This window comes from Peromyscus leucopus, chromosome 3 (genome assembly GCF_004664715.2).
Source record: "Peromyscus leucopus breed LL Stock chromosome 3, UCI_PerLeu_2.1, whole genome shotgun sequence".
Lineage (NCBI taxonomy): Eukaryota > Metazoa > Chordata > Mammalia > Rodentia > Cricetidae > Peromyscus > Peromyscus leucopus.
Genome location: NC_051065.1, coordinates 48993648 through 49011241, shown reverse-complemented (window position 1 = coordinate 49011241; position 17594 = coordinate 48993648). Strand labels below are relative to the sequence as shown.

At 46.2% G+C, this 17594-nt stretch overlaps 1 protein-coding gene and 1 long non-coding RNA gene across 3 annotated transcripts in view; one reads left to right on the top strand and one right to left on the bottom strand.

Annotated features, from left to right (window-relative positions):
• Positions 1-17594, top strand: part of Tbxas1 (thromboxane A synthase 1) — a 170674-nt gene that overhangs the window by 84697 nt on the left and 68383 nt on the right. For both annotated transcript variants that reach the window (XM_028889303.2, XM_037203632.1), the window contains one exon: positions 8563-8679. In XM_028889303.2, coding sequence (XP_028745136.1) covers positions 8563-8679 — 117 coding nt within the window. The remainder of the gene's footprint in view (positions 1-8562; positions 8680-17594) is intronic.
• On the bottom strand, positions 7618-16867 carry LOC119087591. Its single transcript, XR_005091057.1, has 3 exons — positions 16725-16867; positions 9788-10021; positions 7618-8601 (listed from the first exon to the last, which is right to left on the bottom strand). It is a non-coding gene; the product is annotated as an uncharacterized LOC119087591 (long non-coding RNA).

Here is a 17594-nt window from a genome sequence, read left to right as displayed (position 1 = left end):
ACCCTCCACTGCCGTCATCCAAGGTTATCATACAGCGTCACCAGAGCCTCTTGCTCCTGCCTAACCACAGCTCAGAACCCCTTGCTCAGCCTTCCTCGATCCCGCTTTCCTCCTGTAACCATCAGCTCACTCTCCAGTCACAGGAGATCAACTTTCACATCCTGGAAAGATCCTGCAGTGTGGAAAATGGATGGGTGTGATAAGGCTGGAGGCCGGGCAGTTAGTTAGGGCAGAGATAATGGTGACCACAGCCAGGGTGGTGGCCGTGGGGGTGGAGTGAGCTGGCCTTGGCTCATCAAAGAGACCTCAGAGTTGTGACTGACATGCTTTTAGTAGAAAGAGAAGATGACCCGAAGGGTTGGGGTTTGGATTAGAACAGGCTTTTCCAACTTGCTTGACTAATAGTAAGAAACTGGCCATGACCAACACTAAGAGATACATTTTTGATGTTGACACATACATATACACATAGATACACACACACCTATGACAAATGAGCTGGACAACAAAATCCTAAACATTTACGAAAAACTCAAGACTTCCTACTGTATTTCTTGTTTCTCTTTATCCCCTTTCTTTGTTCTCTTTCTTTCTCTCATTTTTTGTATTTTCTTTATTTTTGTGTTCTGACTTTTGTTACTGTTCTGACAGGACCTCGATCTTTAGGCTGGCCTAGCCCCATACCCACACACCTCCCCTGCTTCAGTCTCCCAGGTCCTGGGATTACAGGCATGAGACACCATACTTGGGTCTTCTTCCTGTGTGCTGGTTGCAATTCACTGCACAGATAGTCTACAGGTTCTGGCCTGTATGTTACATACATCTGGCCTGAAAGAACTCAGAGGCACCTTCACGGACACTCAGCATACATGGCCAGATGGACAAGCAAGAGTCTGGAGAGCCCTGTGTCCCTGGAGCTCCTTTCTGAAGACCCAAAGTCTCCCTCTGCCCAGCCAGTTACCTTTTACTCCTTCAGGGGCCCTCAAGACTTTCCAAGACCTTCCTCAGTAAAGCTAATGGGGACAATGCGTTGGCAGAGCTGTGGAGCAGGGGCGTGGTCCAGCAGGTAGAGCTGCAGGTGTAGATGACGGAAATTCTTCTGTGTTCCAAGTCAACACATCACAGAGATTTCATATCAGGGATCACAGCTGTGTGATTCACAGTGACTATGGTACAGAACTGATTTTTGTATCCAGCAGCAGAAGGAAGAATAAAGAAAAGGTGATATTTATCCACAACAGCATTTTCTTTACAGCCATAAAAAAAGAACAAAGCTACATTATTTGCAGGATGCAATCAGAGATCATCACCTAAGCAAATTAAGCCTGTCTCAAAAACCAGATTTTTTTTCTCTCCTTTGTGGTTCCTAGATTTTTAACAGATACATAAAGCCATGCACATGTGTATGACATGAGATTAGATGCAAAACTGCCCTGGAAACAGAGGATCAGGCAGGGTGGAGGTGCATAGTAGGGTATGGAAGTGAATATGCTCTATATACAGCACATGCTTATATGAAAATGCTCTATGTGACACAGTACCGTGTACTATGCATAGATAGATGCACATGAGAAACTGAATTATGAAAGAGAGCTGTGCGCATGGCGGTGGTAACGGCCACCTAGCAGTGGAAAGCACTCAGCACTGCACTAACCTTTAAAAAACAGGTTAATTTTGTATATGTGTATTCACTTTTCAAAATTTATTTTTTTAAAAAAACAGCCTGGTACCACATGCTTGTAGTTCCAGTACTCAGCAGGCCAAAAAGCAAGAAGATGGAGAGTCTGGGGTCAGCCTAGACTACATGGCGAGACCCCTGTCTCCAAACAAAATAAAACAAAATGTCAACTGGCATGATGATCTGGAGATGAAGCCTCAGGTCGGGAGAGTTCTAGAAAGTCATCTAGGTCCTGTCCCCAACCCAGGGGCCAAACTTCTGGAAGTGTGCTCCTAGTAAGCTGTGCGCAGCGTGGCTTGCCTTTGAATGATTAAGAATTTTGATTAAAGAGCTTGCTCCCCTGGAGATAGGTGTGATTTTCCTGTGAGCTCTTTCCAATTCCACACCTCGGGGTCACAAAAACAACCGAAACTCCCTCTTGTGTGTCATATGAATCCAGTAAATATTCACTGGGCACACGCCAAGTCCCACAGCCTGCATTTTCAAGTTTTTTCTTTTGCAGGTAGACATCCTAGAGTATGACAGCTGATTCACACCTGTGTTTTTGTTCTGTTTTATGTAAAATGCCCCCTGCCCCCGCTCATGCATTTGGATATTTGGTCTTCCAATAGCCGTGCTGTTTGGAGAGGTACTAGAACCTTTAAGAGGTGTGTTCTAGCTGCAGAAAGTGGTGCACTCAAGTATAGGCCTTGAGATTTATATCCCAGGTCCATTTCCTGTCCCTTCTCTACTTCCTGAACCACTAAAATGTGGACAAGCACCTGCCACATCCCCATGACCACAGAGCCACCTGCCGCCTTGCTCTGTAGATGAATTTCTAAACAGTCTTATTAAATAAGAAATACAGAGCCAGATACAGGGGTAATAGTCAAAGAGATCAGAGAAATAGCGAAGATCCTTAGCTTAACACCTCACCGCTGCTTCCCCAGAGAGAGCTTCTTCCTGTCTAACCTGCGCTGTTATTGCCTTCCTGTTCTGCCTTCTCATTGGCTCTAAGCCCAGCGGTATGACTTCTGCGCCACTGCCTGTCTATACAGACCTCCAGGTCTCTATGGTTGGTACTGGGATTAAAGGCATGTGTCACCATGCTTGGCTGTGTCCTTGACCACACAGAGACTCTGCCTGCCATGTGATCAGATTAAGGGTGTGGGCTACCACCGCCTGACTTCTGTTTATGGCTCACTATGACCTCTGATCTCCAGGCAAACTTTATTTATTAACATACAACTAAAAATCACATTTCAGCACAAATAAAATATCACCACATTGTCCCCATTCTGTCAACCTAAGCAAACTCTTCTTCTCTAAGTCTCTTCTTGTTGGGTATATGGTCACAGCCATGAGATAAAAAGCTGATACCGAAAACTGGTGCTGAAAAGTGAGTTGTGGCTATGACTACATGTGGTTCATAGGTCTTTAGAACAGGGCTATGGAAAGGATTTTGAAGAGTTTGGAGCTGTGGACTTGGAAAGCCTTAGAATATTGTAAGCATTATATAATGGTAATTCTGTTAAAAGTTAGAAAGATCAGCATGCCATCAGAAACGTAGACAGTTACAGTCGGGTTCATGGGCATGGCCATCTAGGGAAGGTTTTTCCAGGTCCAGTCATGAGGATAAACAGAGCCTAGTGTGCTTGTAGCCCAGTGGGCTAGGCTGTATCTCCATCCAGGAGAAGAATTGGATTCCTTGTCAACATTGTGCTGATTTTTCAGGCACGTAGAAACCAAGAGTTACAGAGTCATAGAATCTTGCACCAAGGTTTCAGAAAATAGAAGAGGCCGGAGAATTTGTAGCAGGGTTAGATTTCCCCACATGAAGCTCCGAAAAGACTGTGGATGAAGCTATGAAGTTGGAGCCTTTGTTGGAGATGCCATAAACATGGGATGTTCGTGGAGGAAACCATCGAACCCTGGGAGGAACCGGACCTAAGGAGAGACCACATGTATTACAGACAACAGAGCTGAGAGGTGGCATTACTCAAGCCCTGATACCAGACAGAGAGCTGTGCTGTGTAGTGTTTGTCTTGCTAGGCTTGGGTTTGGTTTGGGACCGATCTTTTTGTTGGGCTCCCATTCCGCCATTTTGGGAATGCTCACTCAGTGTGTAGGCAGGTGCAGCTCATGGCTTGTTTGCTTGTTTTAACAAGGGCTCACAACCTTGAGTCTCAGAAGAAACTTTAGACTCTTGAACTGTTAGAACTGTGAGGCTGGGGAACCTTTGAAGATAGACTGAGAACATATTGCATTAGAGATGTCCATAAGCCTATGTCAGCCAGAGGCTGAAGGTTTGGGTGTGCAATCTCTTCCTTGGGCTCATGTAACTGAACACTTAGTCACAGCCAGCTGTGCTATTTTGGGAGTTGGGGGAGCCTCTAGGACAAAGGGCCTCCTTGGAAGAAGTGGGTCACTGGGGGACATGACCTATTTTCTGTCCCTCTGCTTCCTGATCTACTGAGATGTGGACAAGCGGCTGCCACACACTCCCCCATTATCACAGAGCCACGTGCCGCAGGCCTCCTCCACCATGAAGAACCACATCCCCACAAACCATACGCCCAACTGAAACCCTCCTTCGTGTCACAAGTCGCTTCTTGTCGCAGCCACGAGAAAAGAAGCGAATACACTTGCCATAAATACCTTCTTGCTATCTTTTGAAATGACCGCTTTGCTGTTCTTTTTGTTCTAATACATGTTTAGACATGAAATACTTCCGTGAGTGTTACCCCTGACTTTGACTATCAAAAACACACAAATGAAAAACCCCAAAAGCAAAGCCACGGAGGACTCCAGTAGAACCAGTCTGAAGATATAGCAGGCTAAGGGGCGGTTGGGAGTCTAATAACATACTACATGGAGAGTGAGCTATTTTCCCTACAAGATGGAAGAGAGCAGGAACCCTTAGGTCTTCTGTGTCTGTATACAGGGGCACAGGTACGTGTGTGTGGAGGCCAGAGGTCAAACACAGGTGTCATTTCTCAGGTGCCATCCACTTTGGGTTTTTGTTTTGTTTTGTTTGTTTGTTTTGAGACATGATCTCTAATTGCGCTAGAGCTTGCTTGCTGAGTAGGCTGGGCTGGATGGCCAGCAAGCCCCCGAGATCTGCCCATCTCCTCATCCCCAGTGCTAAGATTATACATGCACACGCCACATCCATCCTTTTTCTACGTGGGTTTCGAGGGTGGAATTCAGGGCCTCAATGAGCATTTTGCTGGCTCCCCAGCCTCCCATTTCTTAAGTCTCAAGGACGGATCAAATCCAGTCACTCTTGACCCGGACTCAACAATGGAGTCTGTTGTAGCAGAACCATATAAACCTGTGTCTCACTTTTTTTTTTACAAGTGAAAAGTCTTAGCAGTGTGGCACAGGCTAGGGCTTTGCCACTCTATAAATATCCATAATGTATGATTTCCTCCTTTGACTCTGGAACCTAAATAAACAGATTATGTTCCAAAAATTCCATAAAACCATAATTTAGTGGCCACAGCACTCCTAAAGAATCTCATTCTAAATATAGAGAGGTATTCCTCTGCAGAAAAATATCCCAGCAACTTGGTTCTAATATATAATTAAATCCTCTAGATACTTTGCAGTTATGTTTTATGGCTTATTTTGAGTGTTCATATTTTATCAGAAAATTATAATTTTCCTCTAAATAGGAGTTTTTACAAGGCGTTTGAATTATGATGGCTGGCTTCGTGCTTCAGCTATAATTAAAACAGTGAAAGGAAATAGTGGAGCCCCCAAGGCACACGTGGTCCTGCAGAGTGCTTGGTCCCAGAATCCTCCTGCATCCTCAGAGCTGGGGCCACACTGACCAACAGGGAGGGTACCTTTGTAACCACAGCTGGCATGGCTGCCTTTAGGATGGAAGAGTGGCCTGGAGGAGGAGGGAACAGAGAAGGCCCTAGGGAGGGACTCCTTTGTATGTTTCTCGGCTCAGTTTCTAAATGGCTTATTCTCAGAACCAGGATCCTGACCATGTAACCCCATAACATGCCCCCACACCCAGTCTTCCCCTTGAGAAACTCACTTTCTCATAAACGGTGATGATATTCACTCTCCTCTGCTTCTCCACTCGACCCTCAGCCTCACGAGGGCCATTAACTTTTTGTCAATTTGGCACAAGCTAGAATCATCTAGGAGGAGGGAACCTCGTGTGAGAAAATGCCTCCATCAGATTTGTCTGTAGGCAAGGCTGTGGGGCATTTTTAAAAAAACTGTTATGAAGGACTGATGTGGGAGGGGCCCAGCTCACTGTGACAGTCACCCTGGGTTGTATAAGAAAACAAGCAAGTCGGTTAGTAATGTTCCTCCACGGTCTCTGCCTCAGTTCCTGCCTCCAAGTTCCTGCCCTGACTTCTTCCATGATGGTAAGGTAAAATAAACCCTTTCCTCCCCAAGTTGCTTTTGGTCATGGTCTTTGCCATATCAACAGAAAGCAAACCAATACAAGGGCCAAAGCCAAGTGCTTCCTGCTCAGTACTGTCTGTAACAAGTTCTTGAACACTCTGTATGAACTTTCTGGGAAGACCATAGCTGAGTATCTTATACTGAGGGACCCACACCCAGGAATGCATTTTGTCACAGTTCTGGACAGGCTGGAAGTATGAGTGAGGTCAGGGTTGATATCATCTGTGATCTGTCTCTTGGCTTAAATGACTGTCTTCTACATCCCCCGTGGTCCTCTGTTTGCATGTCTGTGTCCTAATCTTTTTTTTTTTTTATTTATTTATTTATTTATTTATTTTTTTTTTCAACATCTCTGCGTAGCTTTGCAGGACTGAACTCCAGAGTCCGCTGCTCTGCTGTGCTTATTGCTAGGCAAGCACTCTACCACTAAGCTAAATCCCCAACCCCCTGTGTCCTAATCTTATAAGAATATACAGATACCAAACACATTGGACTAGGGCTCACCATAAAGCCTTTATTTATTTTAGATACCTTTTTAAAATCTCTATGCCCAAATAGGGAGTTCTAGGGATCCAGATTTCAATATATAACCTTTCAGGAGGTACAATTCAAGCCATAATGCCCATACTGGACATTTAGCAAATCTATGTAGATTAAGAGTAAAACAAAGACACTCACAGGCCTACCTCCAGACACAAGGCTCACACATCTGCTGTGCCTGATGAGTTCCTCCAACTCCCATCCCCCCATGCCATTGCACACTCACAGGCCTACCTCCATGCCTGGCATACATGTAAATGCAGATCTCATCCTTTGCTTGACAAATGTGTATCTCACCCTTCATCAAAGGGGTTTCTTTTTGCAGTCAACAGAGACCATTTCAGAAAGCCACAACTGGCCAAAACTCAAACTGGCCATGGGGTACCCACCCCAGCTGATAGACCTATAGCACACACCCCTACACCTAAGGCTCAGGGGACACCAGAGGAGAGGGACAGGAAGACTGTAGGAGCCAGAGACCTTCTTCGAGACAGTGTCTTCTACACGACAGGGAAGCCGCATCCTGAAACTCTCAATAATGCTGTTGCCCAAACAAGGCTTGAAGAATGGCAAGATCGTGGGAGGAGTAACTGGAGGGGAAATTATAATCAGAATATATAGTACGAAAAAAATGTATTTTTTCAATAAAAGAAAAATGACAAGACCTAAAAAAAGTGACACCACCAGTTGACATACCAACATATATAGGGAAATCTCACAAGATTCCATCCCTAGATGAAGAGCTATAGGCAATTGATAGTTGCTGAGAGAGGGAGAATTAGTCTTCTCCAAGGATGAGACCCCCCCATAGGTTATCCAATCCCAAAGATCAGCTCTAAACACACCTGAGCAATACTAAATGAACTTATAAACTTTTATGTGTGTGTATCTATAATTAAAAAATAAGATCATGAATTTGAGGAGTCATCAGGGATGCATATGGGAGGAGAAGGGGGGATGATATAAATACAGTTCTCACATATGGAATTTTCAAAGTTAAAGTTATAAAAGAAAAGGAAAGCCCAGTGAATGCTGGAGCACAGAACCATCACAGCAGATGAGCTCTTAGAAGCCTTCTCCTGGGGGCCTCTGAAGGACACTTGTTCAGTAGTCCTTTCTCTCACCTCCAACATCCTAAGGACATGGGTACACAATACTGTCATCTCTGAGCCAAACCCCATCAACCCGGACACCCCAAATCTCTTGCCACAAAATCCAGATGTGACCTTCAGCCCTAGGAAACCCACTTTGGGCACTGTCAGAGGGTCTCACAAGGGACCTCAGGGCACACCGAGGCCACTGTGTTATTCTGATAATGTTCTCACTGAGACAAGGCCAGCCGATCTGCCCACCTGTCCCCTGTTGTCCTCAGCTGTGGGTCCTAGATCCTTGTCCATGAACAGTAGAAAGCTTCTCTGTGGCCTTGCAAGAGAAGTCTAGGTTTGGGTTATTGGTGGAGTTTAACAGGGGTCTTCACCATGTCCTTCAGTTACCGCTGTCCTGCTTTCAGTCCGCAGCTGTGATGAGACACTCTGACCAAAAGCGCTTTGGGGAGGAAGGGTCTGTGTGGGTTGTGCTTCCAGACACATCACAGTCCATCGCTGAAGGAAGTCATGACAGGAACTCCAGCAGGGTCTTGAAGCAGAAACCACGGAAGAACGCTGCTTGCTGGTTCGCTCCTGGGCTTGTGCTTCGCTGGCTTTTTCTACAGCCCGGGACTACTCGTCTAGGGAGTAGTGTTGCCCACAGTGGGCGGGGCCCTCCTCCATCAATTAACCATCAAGATAACCCCCCCAGACATGCCCAGAAGCCAATCTGATCTGTCCATTCCCTCAACGAGACTCCCTTCTCAGATGACTCGGTCGACAGTTGAAGCTAACTGAAGTGGCTTTGGCTCCCCGGATGCTAACCCTCTGCTTGTCCCTTTCCTTCAGGCCTCGGGGCTGGAACCCAAGCCGGTAGCAGACAGCATCCTGTTGTTACGGGACAAAAGATGGGAGGAAGTCAGAGGTGCCCTGATGTCTGCTTTCAGTCCTGAGAAGTTGAATGAGGTAAGAGATAGGAAGCGGATTCTTTCTCTTACTGAACCGGCTTCTCTCCAAAGTGAGGCAGAGATGGACCAGGTGCAAGGCCTGCCCAGGTGGTACATCAAAGTGTCTCACCCACCGGGGCCCTCAGCCTATCCATTAGAGAAAGCAAAGTGTCTTGCCTTGCTCTGGTGTCCCGCATGCCCAGGTACCATAAATCAATGGTTCACACTGCAAGCCTGGCTCTGTCCCGGGACACTGCTTGAGGCACTTTGAGGTACTCGGGAGAAAAATAGAACAGTGCTTCTCATACTTTCATGTGTAATTGACTGGGGAGCCTGTTCAAATGCAAACTCCCACCCAGGAGGTCCTGGCCAGGTCTGAGATTGTGAACTTCAAACTACCTGTGGGTGAGGCTGTTTTCTGAAGGGGCCGTTTTCTGAACCATGAAGCACTTTGCAGGGCTGAGACGCGTCTTAGATACGGAAGTGCTGGCCTTGAGTGATGGGGAAGAAGAGGTGTTTTTCTTTGCAGAACTCTAGGAGGGCAGCCAGGCCAAGGTAACATCAGGCTCCATGAGATGTCACAAATGGCTCTGGGCATTCTCCTTTCTCAACCCAATGGCCCTCCCTTTCCTATCAAAGCTGGTGTTGGCATTTCCTCAGAGCCAGTGTCTCCAGCATCCATTCCCAACTGCTTGTGGAAGAAGGCCCAGGAGATAACAGACAGAACAGGCTGCGGCCCAAGAAGTGTGTCCTGACTACCTCCCTCCCCAGCAGATGTGACCCTGATGGTTTCTAGATGCTTCCTTGACCTCTAGCTCATTGGTTCTCACTATGGGACGAGGGGCAGATTACAACTTGTTGCCTATAATCCCAGCATTGGTGAGGCAGAGACAGGAGGATTACAAGTTTGACATCAGCCTAAGCTACATAATGAGACCTTCTCTCAAAAAACCAGACCAACCAAACTAAAAGCTAATTCTTCTTGGCTACTCCAAGTCACATGGAATTAAAGTGTCTGAGGTGCCTGAGAACCTGTGGGTCCCTCCAGGCTTCTGCTAAAGCCTGAATTGGACAGCCCCAGGGTGGGGGTGCTCTGCTCGGTCCCCCCACCTCACTGTACCACTCACCTCTCTGCTGCTTTCCCAGGTCCGGTCTTCTCTGTCTTATTTCTCTCTGACTCCAAGGGGCTGTGGTCAGCTTATGTATTTACTGGCTTGGTTGTGTGCCTCATCCTGCTTTGTGGATGCTCCAGGGGACAAAGTTTTTTCTTTTTCCTGTTACGTTATCTTTGTAACTTTTCGCTGCACACACAAGGTATATAATAGACACTTAGTAATGGTGGCTCAGTGGACGGGTGAATGCTGTGTGACAAGAAAAAAATAAAAGGGAAGTCACATTATCAAGAAAGAAATCAAGGGACTGTAGAGAGGGCTCCAGGGTTCAGAGTCCACATTGCGCTCATGGAGGACCCAAGTTTGGTTCCCAGCACCCACACGGTGGCTCACAACCCCCTGTAACTCCAGCTCCAGGGGATCTGATGCCCTCTTCCGGCCTCCTTGGGCAGCCACACTTGCATGCACATACATACCCACACACAGACACAGACACATCATTGAAAAAGAAAAGGCTAAGTAAGAGGATGTTGCAAATGGTTGGCCTTCTCCTTACAAATTCACCGGCCATCCACATGGAAGTAGACAGAGCAGGTCACAAAGAGACAGAGGAAAACGAGACAGGGCAGGGATGCTGAGCCCAGGCCTGCAGCTACATGGAGAGAGCGGTGAGGCCTCAACATTTCCAGTCCTTCCTGAAGCAAAGGCTTTTGGACTTCTGTCACCAAACTTCAGGGTTTATCACCCCCAGGGTTTATTCTAAATAAACAAACACAAAGTCTGCTTCTCTTTGGAATTGTGAGACTTTTCCTGTGGGAGCTCACAGAAGTTTCCTTGTGAGATCTGAGTTCGCCTGACACAGCAGAGCTGCACAAGGGGATGATTTGACCACGGGCAAGGTCGCCAGGTGGCAGGGAGGGTCTGCACTTGGTTGTGCTGGCGGGAGGTTTTTGGCTCCTCCCCTGGGCATTCCTTTAAAAGTCCTTTGGCAGAGACAGTCAGGGCCTGATGCATAAGGATCCAGGCCCTCCCGAGGCTATTCTGTGTGTCTGTCTGTGTGTCTGTGTGTCTGTCTGTCTCTCTCTCTCTCTCTCTCTCTCTCTAGCTATCTTTCTATCTAATATTTCCTGCTGCTCCTGCTTGAGAGTACCCTGGGGAAAGGTGGGGGTGTGATGACCCCCCCACATTTTCCTTTGACACTTTGAGAGCTATGGTCTCCCCCACCTGCACCCGAATGCCACACACCTCCTTCCTGAGCACCCTGTTGATTTCTGGAGGCCTTCTTAACCTGTAAGCACCCCTCGGCTTCATCTGTCTTAGGTTAGGCTGCCTCAGTCAACAGTGCTCAGAATCACTTTATGATCAGCATTGTGTGTGTGCATGCACATGCACACATGTGTGCATGCAGGTTTCTATGGCTTTTGCTTGCTTGTTTGAAAAAGCTGGGAGTCAAGTGAGGTCACATTTTCATTTAAAAATAAATTGCTTTTGGCTTTAGTCTTAGTGGGGATAATATGCAGAGGTAAAGCCAGAGCAAATGTGATTGATGCATCTCACTTCAGGAAGAAGGGACCAGCAGGATCATAGAATCGTGATAGACTAGTGGTTAGGATTTATAGAATGGATTGCTGAGTATTGCCTAGTATTGTTGTTGTTGTTGTTAGAGAAATCTCGCCTGGTTAACCTGCCAGGTTTTCCACCCATCCTCCAAAAATGGTCGTGCTTTTAAAAGGGTAGCTGGGAGATTTATTTAGGTCCTGACAGTCTTTCACTAGATTCCTTACCAAAGACTGTGAGTAATCCTGGAATTGTGTGCAATTTTATTGTGAACCAGGAAGTAAATGGATTTAATTTCAGGAAACAAAATTGAAACTAAATCCATACTTCTCCAACGGAAACACATAAATAATGGGATGCCCTCAGGGCAGGTTAGTGCTTTTATTTTTCTTTTTAAATGTCATAACTAATCAGGAAGAGGGAAGATATAGTGGCACCCGCACATCTGTGCTTCCCTCTACACTCTTCCAACTTGAAGGACTAACTTTCACAGACTCTTGTAAGATTGCATGAGTCAGCAGGAGAGTGGCAGGTGACCTTCGGGTACACAAGAGGAGAGGATGCCTTGAAGAGGAAGCAGGCAGCTGCATTGACATGATGATGACTTGGGCTCCCTTCCATTCCTGGGGTCCTGAATGCCTCCTAAAGGCCTGTGTAGTAAAGGCTGGGTCCCACCACGTCCGTGCTGGGAGTTGATAGGAGGTACATCCCTGAAAGGGGACTGGCATCCCAAACATCTGATTCCTTCTCTTCCTGGCTGTGCAGTCAGAGGTTTGGCTCGGACACAAACCCTAGCTACGGTGTGCTGTCACACCATAGGGTTGGCTGACCACGGGCTGAACCATCCAAACATGTGAGCCAAGAGAAACGCATTCTCTGTATAAAGAGCTTGTCTCAGGTGTGTTTTCATAGTGGCAGAAAGCTGATCAATATCTGTAGCAAGAATCTTAAAATCTTAAAATTTTATTAATAAAATCAAACCCGGGGCCAGTTATTGGGGTCAATGCTGGATGGTCAGAGAGACAGAACAAGCCACAGCTAACCTCACCTGGCCAACTTCTCAGCTGGTCTTGTTTCCTCAGACTGGAAGCCTCTGTGTCCTCATATCCGAATGGGTCTCAGCTGAACTGTGCTGCTCAAAACCTAAAAGCTTAACCAGCTAAATGCTTAACCAGCCAAATGCTTAACCAGCCAAATGCTCCTAGTTTCTGGTCCTCACGCCTTACATACCTTTCTGCTTTCTACCACCACTCCCTGGGATTAAAGGCTCGCTTTCTGGGATTAAAGTCGTGAGTCACCATGCCTGGCTGCTTCCAATGTGGCCTTGAACTCACAGAGATCCAGAGGGATTTCTACCTCTGGAGTGCTAGGATTAAAGGTGTGAGTGCCACCATTTTCTAGCCTTTGTATCTAGTGGCTGTTCTGTCTCTGACCCCAGATAAGTTTATTAGGGTGCACAATATTTTGGGGAATAAATACCACCACAAATACCAAGGAAAGGGATCTGAAATTATTGAGGATAAAAAGGCCTCCATGCTTGAATAACTCGATGAAATATTACCAACTATTAGATTCACCATGCACTCTAACACATTAAAAAGACATTTGATTATTAGTCTAGCTTTGTTTATTCTGGACTCAGTTTAAAAAGGTAAAAGCCTGGGGAGTTAATGCCATAGTTTGTTATTGAGCAAAATGGTGCTGTTGGATAGTAGGTCTTTACAGCTCCCACTGTGAGCCTCACTTTTTAGTGCTTCAAGGACAACAAGCCAACATGGCATCATATTAGTCAACTTTGCATTGCTACAATAAAATACCCATGGCAGGTAACCTATCAAGATAAAAGGTCTAGTTAGCGTGCAATTTAGCAAAGTCAAAGTCTAAAATCAATTATCTCCACTGGCTTGGCCTCCAGGGAGAATGGCAGATGGTGACATGTCATGACAAGTGCATGTTGGAACAAATGTTCACATCTAGAATCAGAGCAGAGACAAAGACAGACCAGGGTCCCACAGTCTCCTCCAAAGGCATGCTCCCTATAACTTAGCAATTAAAGGTCCACAGCACTTCCTAATATCTCTGTCCTGAAGACCAAACCTCTACACATGATCTCTCAGTAACAGTGTCAAAGCCCTATCTGTTCTGTCTTGAGAATCTTCTATTAGTGGTCAACATTTGCTCCCTCACCCAGATAACCAAGGTTCAAGCAAATAGAAGAGATCAGACAACTTTACAAGTGAGACCCGGAGGATGTGGGTGTCTCCTCAAAGTGAATAAGCCACTCGTACATGGACACCAGTTTCCACAACGTGAAACAAACAAGGAAGGCTGGCATCTTGCACAGCACCAAGGGCTGCAGCTCTCTGCCTAATTTTTCACTTTCATCCAGATGTTTCCTGTCGGGAAGGCATAGTCAATAATGTATGAGTCTTGTAGACAGAGGCATATGTGCTTATTACTCCCCATAGGCCTTTCCTGCCTGGGAGAAGACGGATGACTCAAGAATGGCTACAATTTTAAAAAATTCAAGTTGATACAGCCAGCTTATGAGTGAATGTGCGGCTTGAACCATTTCAGTGGGAAAGTCTTGGCACAATTACAGCCATCACCGTGGCTTTGGGCTCCGTTTGGCCCTTCAATTCCCTGCATAAACTCTCAGGCAGTCGGTACAGGGACTTCTCCAGCACAAGAGTTTTCCAATGACGCTGGAGCAAGCAGCTTTCTCTTGGCGGCAGCAGCCCTGCCGGCGGGTTACTTTTAATATTTGCTTTTATTTCTTAATCCTTCCGAACAATAAAAATAAAAGTCATTATAAACCAGAGTAGCTGTGGTAATAAATACTTCAGAGTCCAAAAATACATTGAACCTGTCTGACCAGCTGCCCATTTTCCAGGATGTCTGGGTATTTATCTGGCAGCGTGAGACCATTATCCTGAGACACAGTTGTATCCCTACTGACACCTAATCTTCTAATTAAAATCAGAATAATGACGGACTGTTTAAACTCTACTTAGAAATGTTCATTTTCCATTTCCATTTAAAAGAAAACACACTCCTCATCATGGATACCCCATCCTGGGTTATAATTTGTCTTTCTTTTGCTGGAATCATAATGTCACTCCCAACTTGCCGCTGGTTAAATGGAAAGGAGCATCTAAATGTGCTTTACAGCTTGGCTGTTGCTTGGCAACCCGACAGCCACCTCCTCACCAGAGTAAGTTCTAATTGGCCACAACTCTTGACAGGAGTCTCTGACTTATTGGAAATGACACTTGATTATTCATCTAGGTGGCTGGCGCTGATGCATATCAGCAGGGAATTTTGCATAAAAATGAGTCACGGATGTTTTTAATATCTGGGTGGCTTTTAGCAATGGTGTAGTGGATGAAGGAAGCGATAAGTTTCATTAGCTAGAATTAAGTTTTCATTTGTTAGTCAACAGTTAGAACACTTGAAGGTATTCATTTTTAAAGCCCTCTTTGATAGTTCACCCTTATGTATTCAGTTCTTGAACATGGATGGCCTCAGGCCTGCTGTGTTAGTCAATGGTGAGTTACTATAGCAAATGCCAGGGGGGGAAAAGATATTTTTAACTAAGAGTTCTGGGGATTCCAGTCCCCAGAAGTATGATGGACATACTTCTTCCGAGTCTCTGCTCAGGAAAGGGGCCAGCAGTGCATCACGGAGGGAACACAGGCAGGGTACAGCCTCTCCACTGGAGGCCAGGAGTGAAAGAGAAGAAAGGGACGAGGCAGAGGCCACAAGAGGCCCTTCAAAGTCACACTCCCAATAGTCCTGAGAGCTCCTACCAAGCCCCACCTCTCCAAGTTCTACCACTTCCCAACAGCACCCTGGACCAAACCATTAACGAAGGGACTGAACAGGAAGAAAGGTTAACTTCTCACATTTGTCGATTTAGATCTTCAAGGAATTTGTAGTATGGAAGTGCAGCAAAAGATGTAAATCACTGCGTAATGACCAAGCAGTGGAGGGTGGTGACAGAGCCTTTGTCTTGTTTTGGGGACCACAAACTTCAGGGGAAGGGGGTTCAGGTTTCACTGAAGTAGATGTTAGGGAGAAGGTTGTGAGGTACACAGGTGTCTGGACAGAGCAGTACAGGACTTGCTCAGAGAATGGGGGGATTCACTCAGGCTGGAACCCAGCATGCAAGAAAGAGACCAAGGGACAAAAGAATTGCAAAAGTGGGTCCAGGCATGCAGAGGCCACTGCCCTGTTCCAGGGGAGCCAAGAGCTGTTAAGCACTTGGAAGTGGAGGAGTGACTTGCTCAGAACTCACTGGTGGGAGAAGGCACTCCATTCTGCTTTTTAGCCTTCAAGATGCCAGATGTCCCCAGACATATGAGGCAATCCTTCCGGAGCAGATGAGGAGAACTGTAAATGGTACATCTGGAATCTCTTCTACAGTACCCAGCCAAGGGGTATGGGCAGGTTCCCATGGTCCAGGTGTGGGCAGGTTCCCGGGGTCCAGGTGTGTGCAGGTTCCCAGGGACTGGATGTGGGATCAAGTACAAGCCTCTACTCTGATTCTTAGTCTTTTCTCTGCATGGGTAAATGACTAACCTAGCTATAAACCATCAATGTGTGGGGATCACATCACTTTAGCAATGTCATAAAAGTCAAGACCTTTTTTTTTTCCTACCCCTGAATGGGAAATACTTCCTCTCAACACCCAATGAGATACCATTCCCCAAACTTCCGGACTTCCAAAGACTTAAATGCTGAGGTCTCCCTTCCTTCCTTCTTCCTCCCTCCTTCCCTCCCTCCCTCCCTCTTTCTTTCTTTCTTTCTTTCCTTCCTTCCTTCCTTCCTTTCCTTCTTTCTTTCTTTCTTTCTTTCTTTTCTCTTCTTCCTTGAGTTCATAGTATCAGATCTGCAGATAGTGAAATTAGAGCCTAAGAGTAGATATATTGAAGGGGCAAAGGGAATATGAGACCTGACCTGATTTGGTGAGAAAGCAACAGGAGTCAGATGGCCTGACATTCTTATTCTCATGTCAATGTGTCAAAGAGATGTTAATGAATTTCTTTATAGATGGGATGCATCACTTCAAGTAGAGGGGGTTAATGATTTGACCTTCTACAGACCCAAGTTTAAAAGATGGCTGCTTTTTTCCCATGGTCCCCAGCAAATTCTTAACCAATATTTCGTAGTGTATTAGTTATGTGTTTTGTGTTGCTGTGACAAAACACCAGAGAATAGAAACTTAAGAAGGAAAGGATTGATCCTGGCTCACAGTTTAAGGGAAACAGTCCATCACAGCAAGGAAGGCACAAAGGCAGGAGCAAGAGACAGCTGGTTACATTGCGTCTCCAGTTAGTAAACAGAGAGTAGACAGGAAGTGAGGCCAGCCTCCAGACCCACCCCAATGGCCTACCTCCTCCAACAAGATCCTACTTCCTAAAGGGTCCACAGCTTCCCCAAACAGCACCTCCATCTGGGGACCGGATGAAAGCCCGCCAGCAGTGATGGCCCACACCTTTAATCCCAGCACTCGGGAGGCAGAAGCCGGTGGATCTCTGTGAGTTTGAGGCCAGTCAGGTATACAGAGCAAGTTCCAGGACAGTAAAACCTGTCTTGAAAAAACAAAGAACAAAAGAAAGATCAAGGATCAGAAACAGCATTTACCTAATGAGAACAAACGTGTGGGCCCAGAGGGGAGCTGCCCATGAGGAAGAAGAGGATCCCAGTGTTTAAACCAGCCTGGAGATGGATCCTCCATTGGACAGGCACCCTGTTTGGACCCTCCTGACTGTGCTAGGTGCTTTACATATTTTGTTTCTAATTGTAGTTAGAACACTTCAAAGGAGGCACTATTATCCCCATTCTGCGGGTGAAGCTATAAACTCACCCAGGTTAGGCCTCTGGCAAGCCACTATGAAGCTCCAGGGAGTGGAGTTCAGTGTCCATTGTCATCAGTGATGAGGGCTTTTGCTGCTTGGAGCCAGTGTGAATTACCCAAGTCAGAGTCTTCCCCCCCCAAGAAGAATGCCAAGGATGAGATTTTGGAGAGCATCAACAGGGGCTGGAGAGAGCTCCTCTGTGCAGGGGATGCCTCACCCTTTCTTGGCCATCTCCCTACAAGGTGCCTTCTCTGTCTATTCCTAAGAATTAGAATTCACCCACTTACCTTCTGTCTTCTTCAAATTCTTTGAAAAACACTGGTCACTGAATTTATGTAATTAAGTCCAGGCTGAGCAAGAACTTCCTTCCTTGGGGAATCTTCTCCCCAAACTAAGGATGTGGC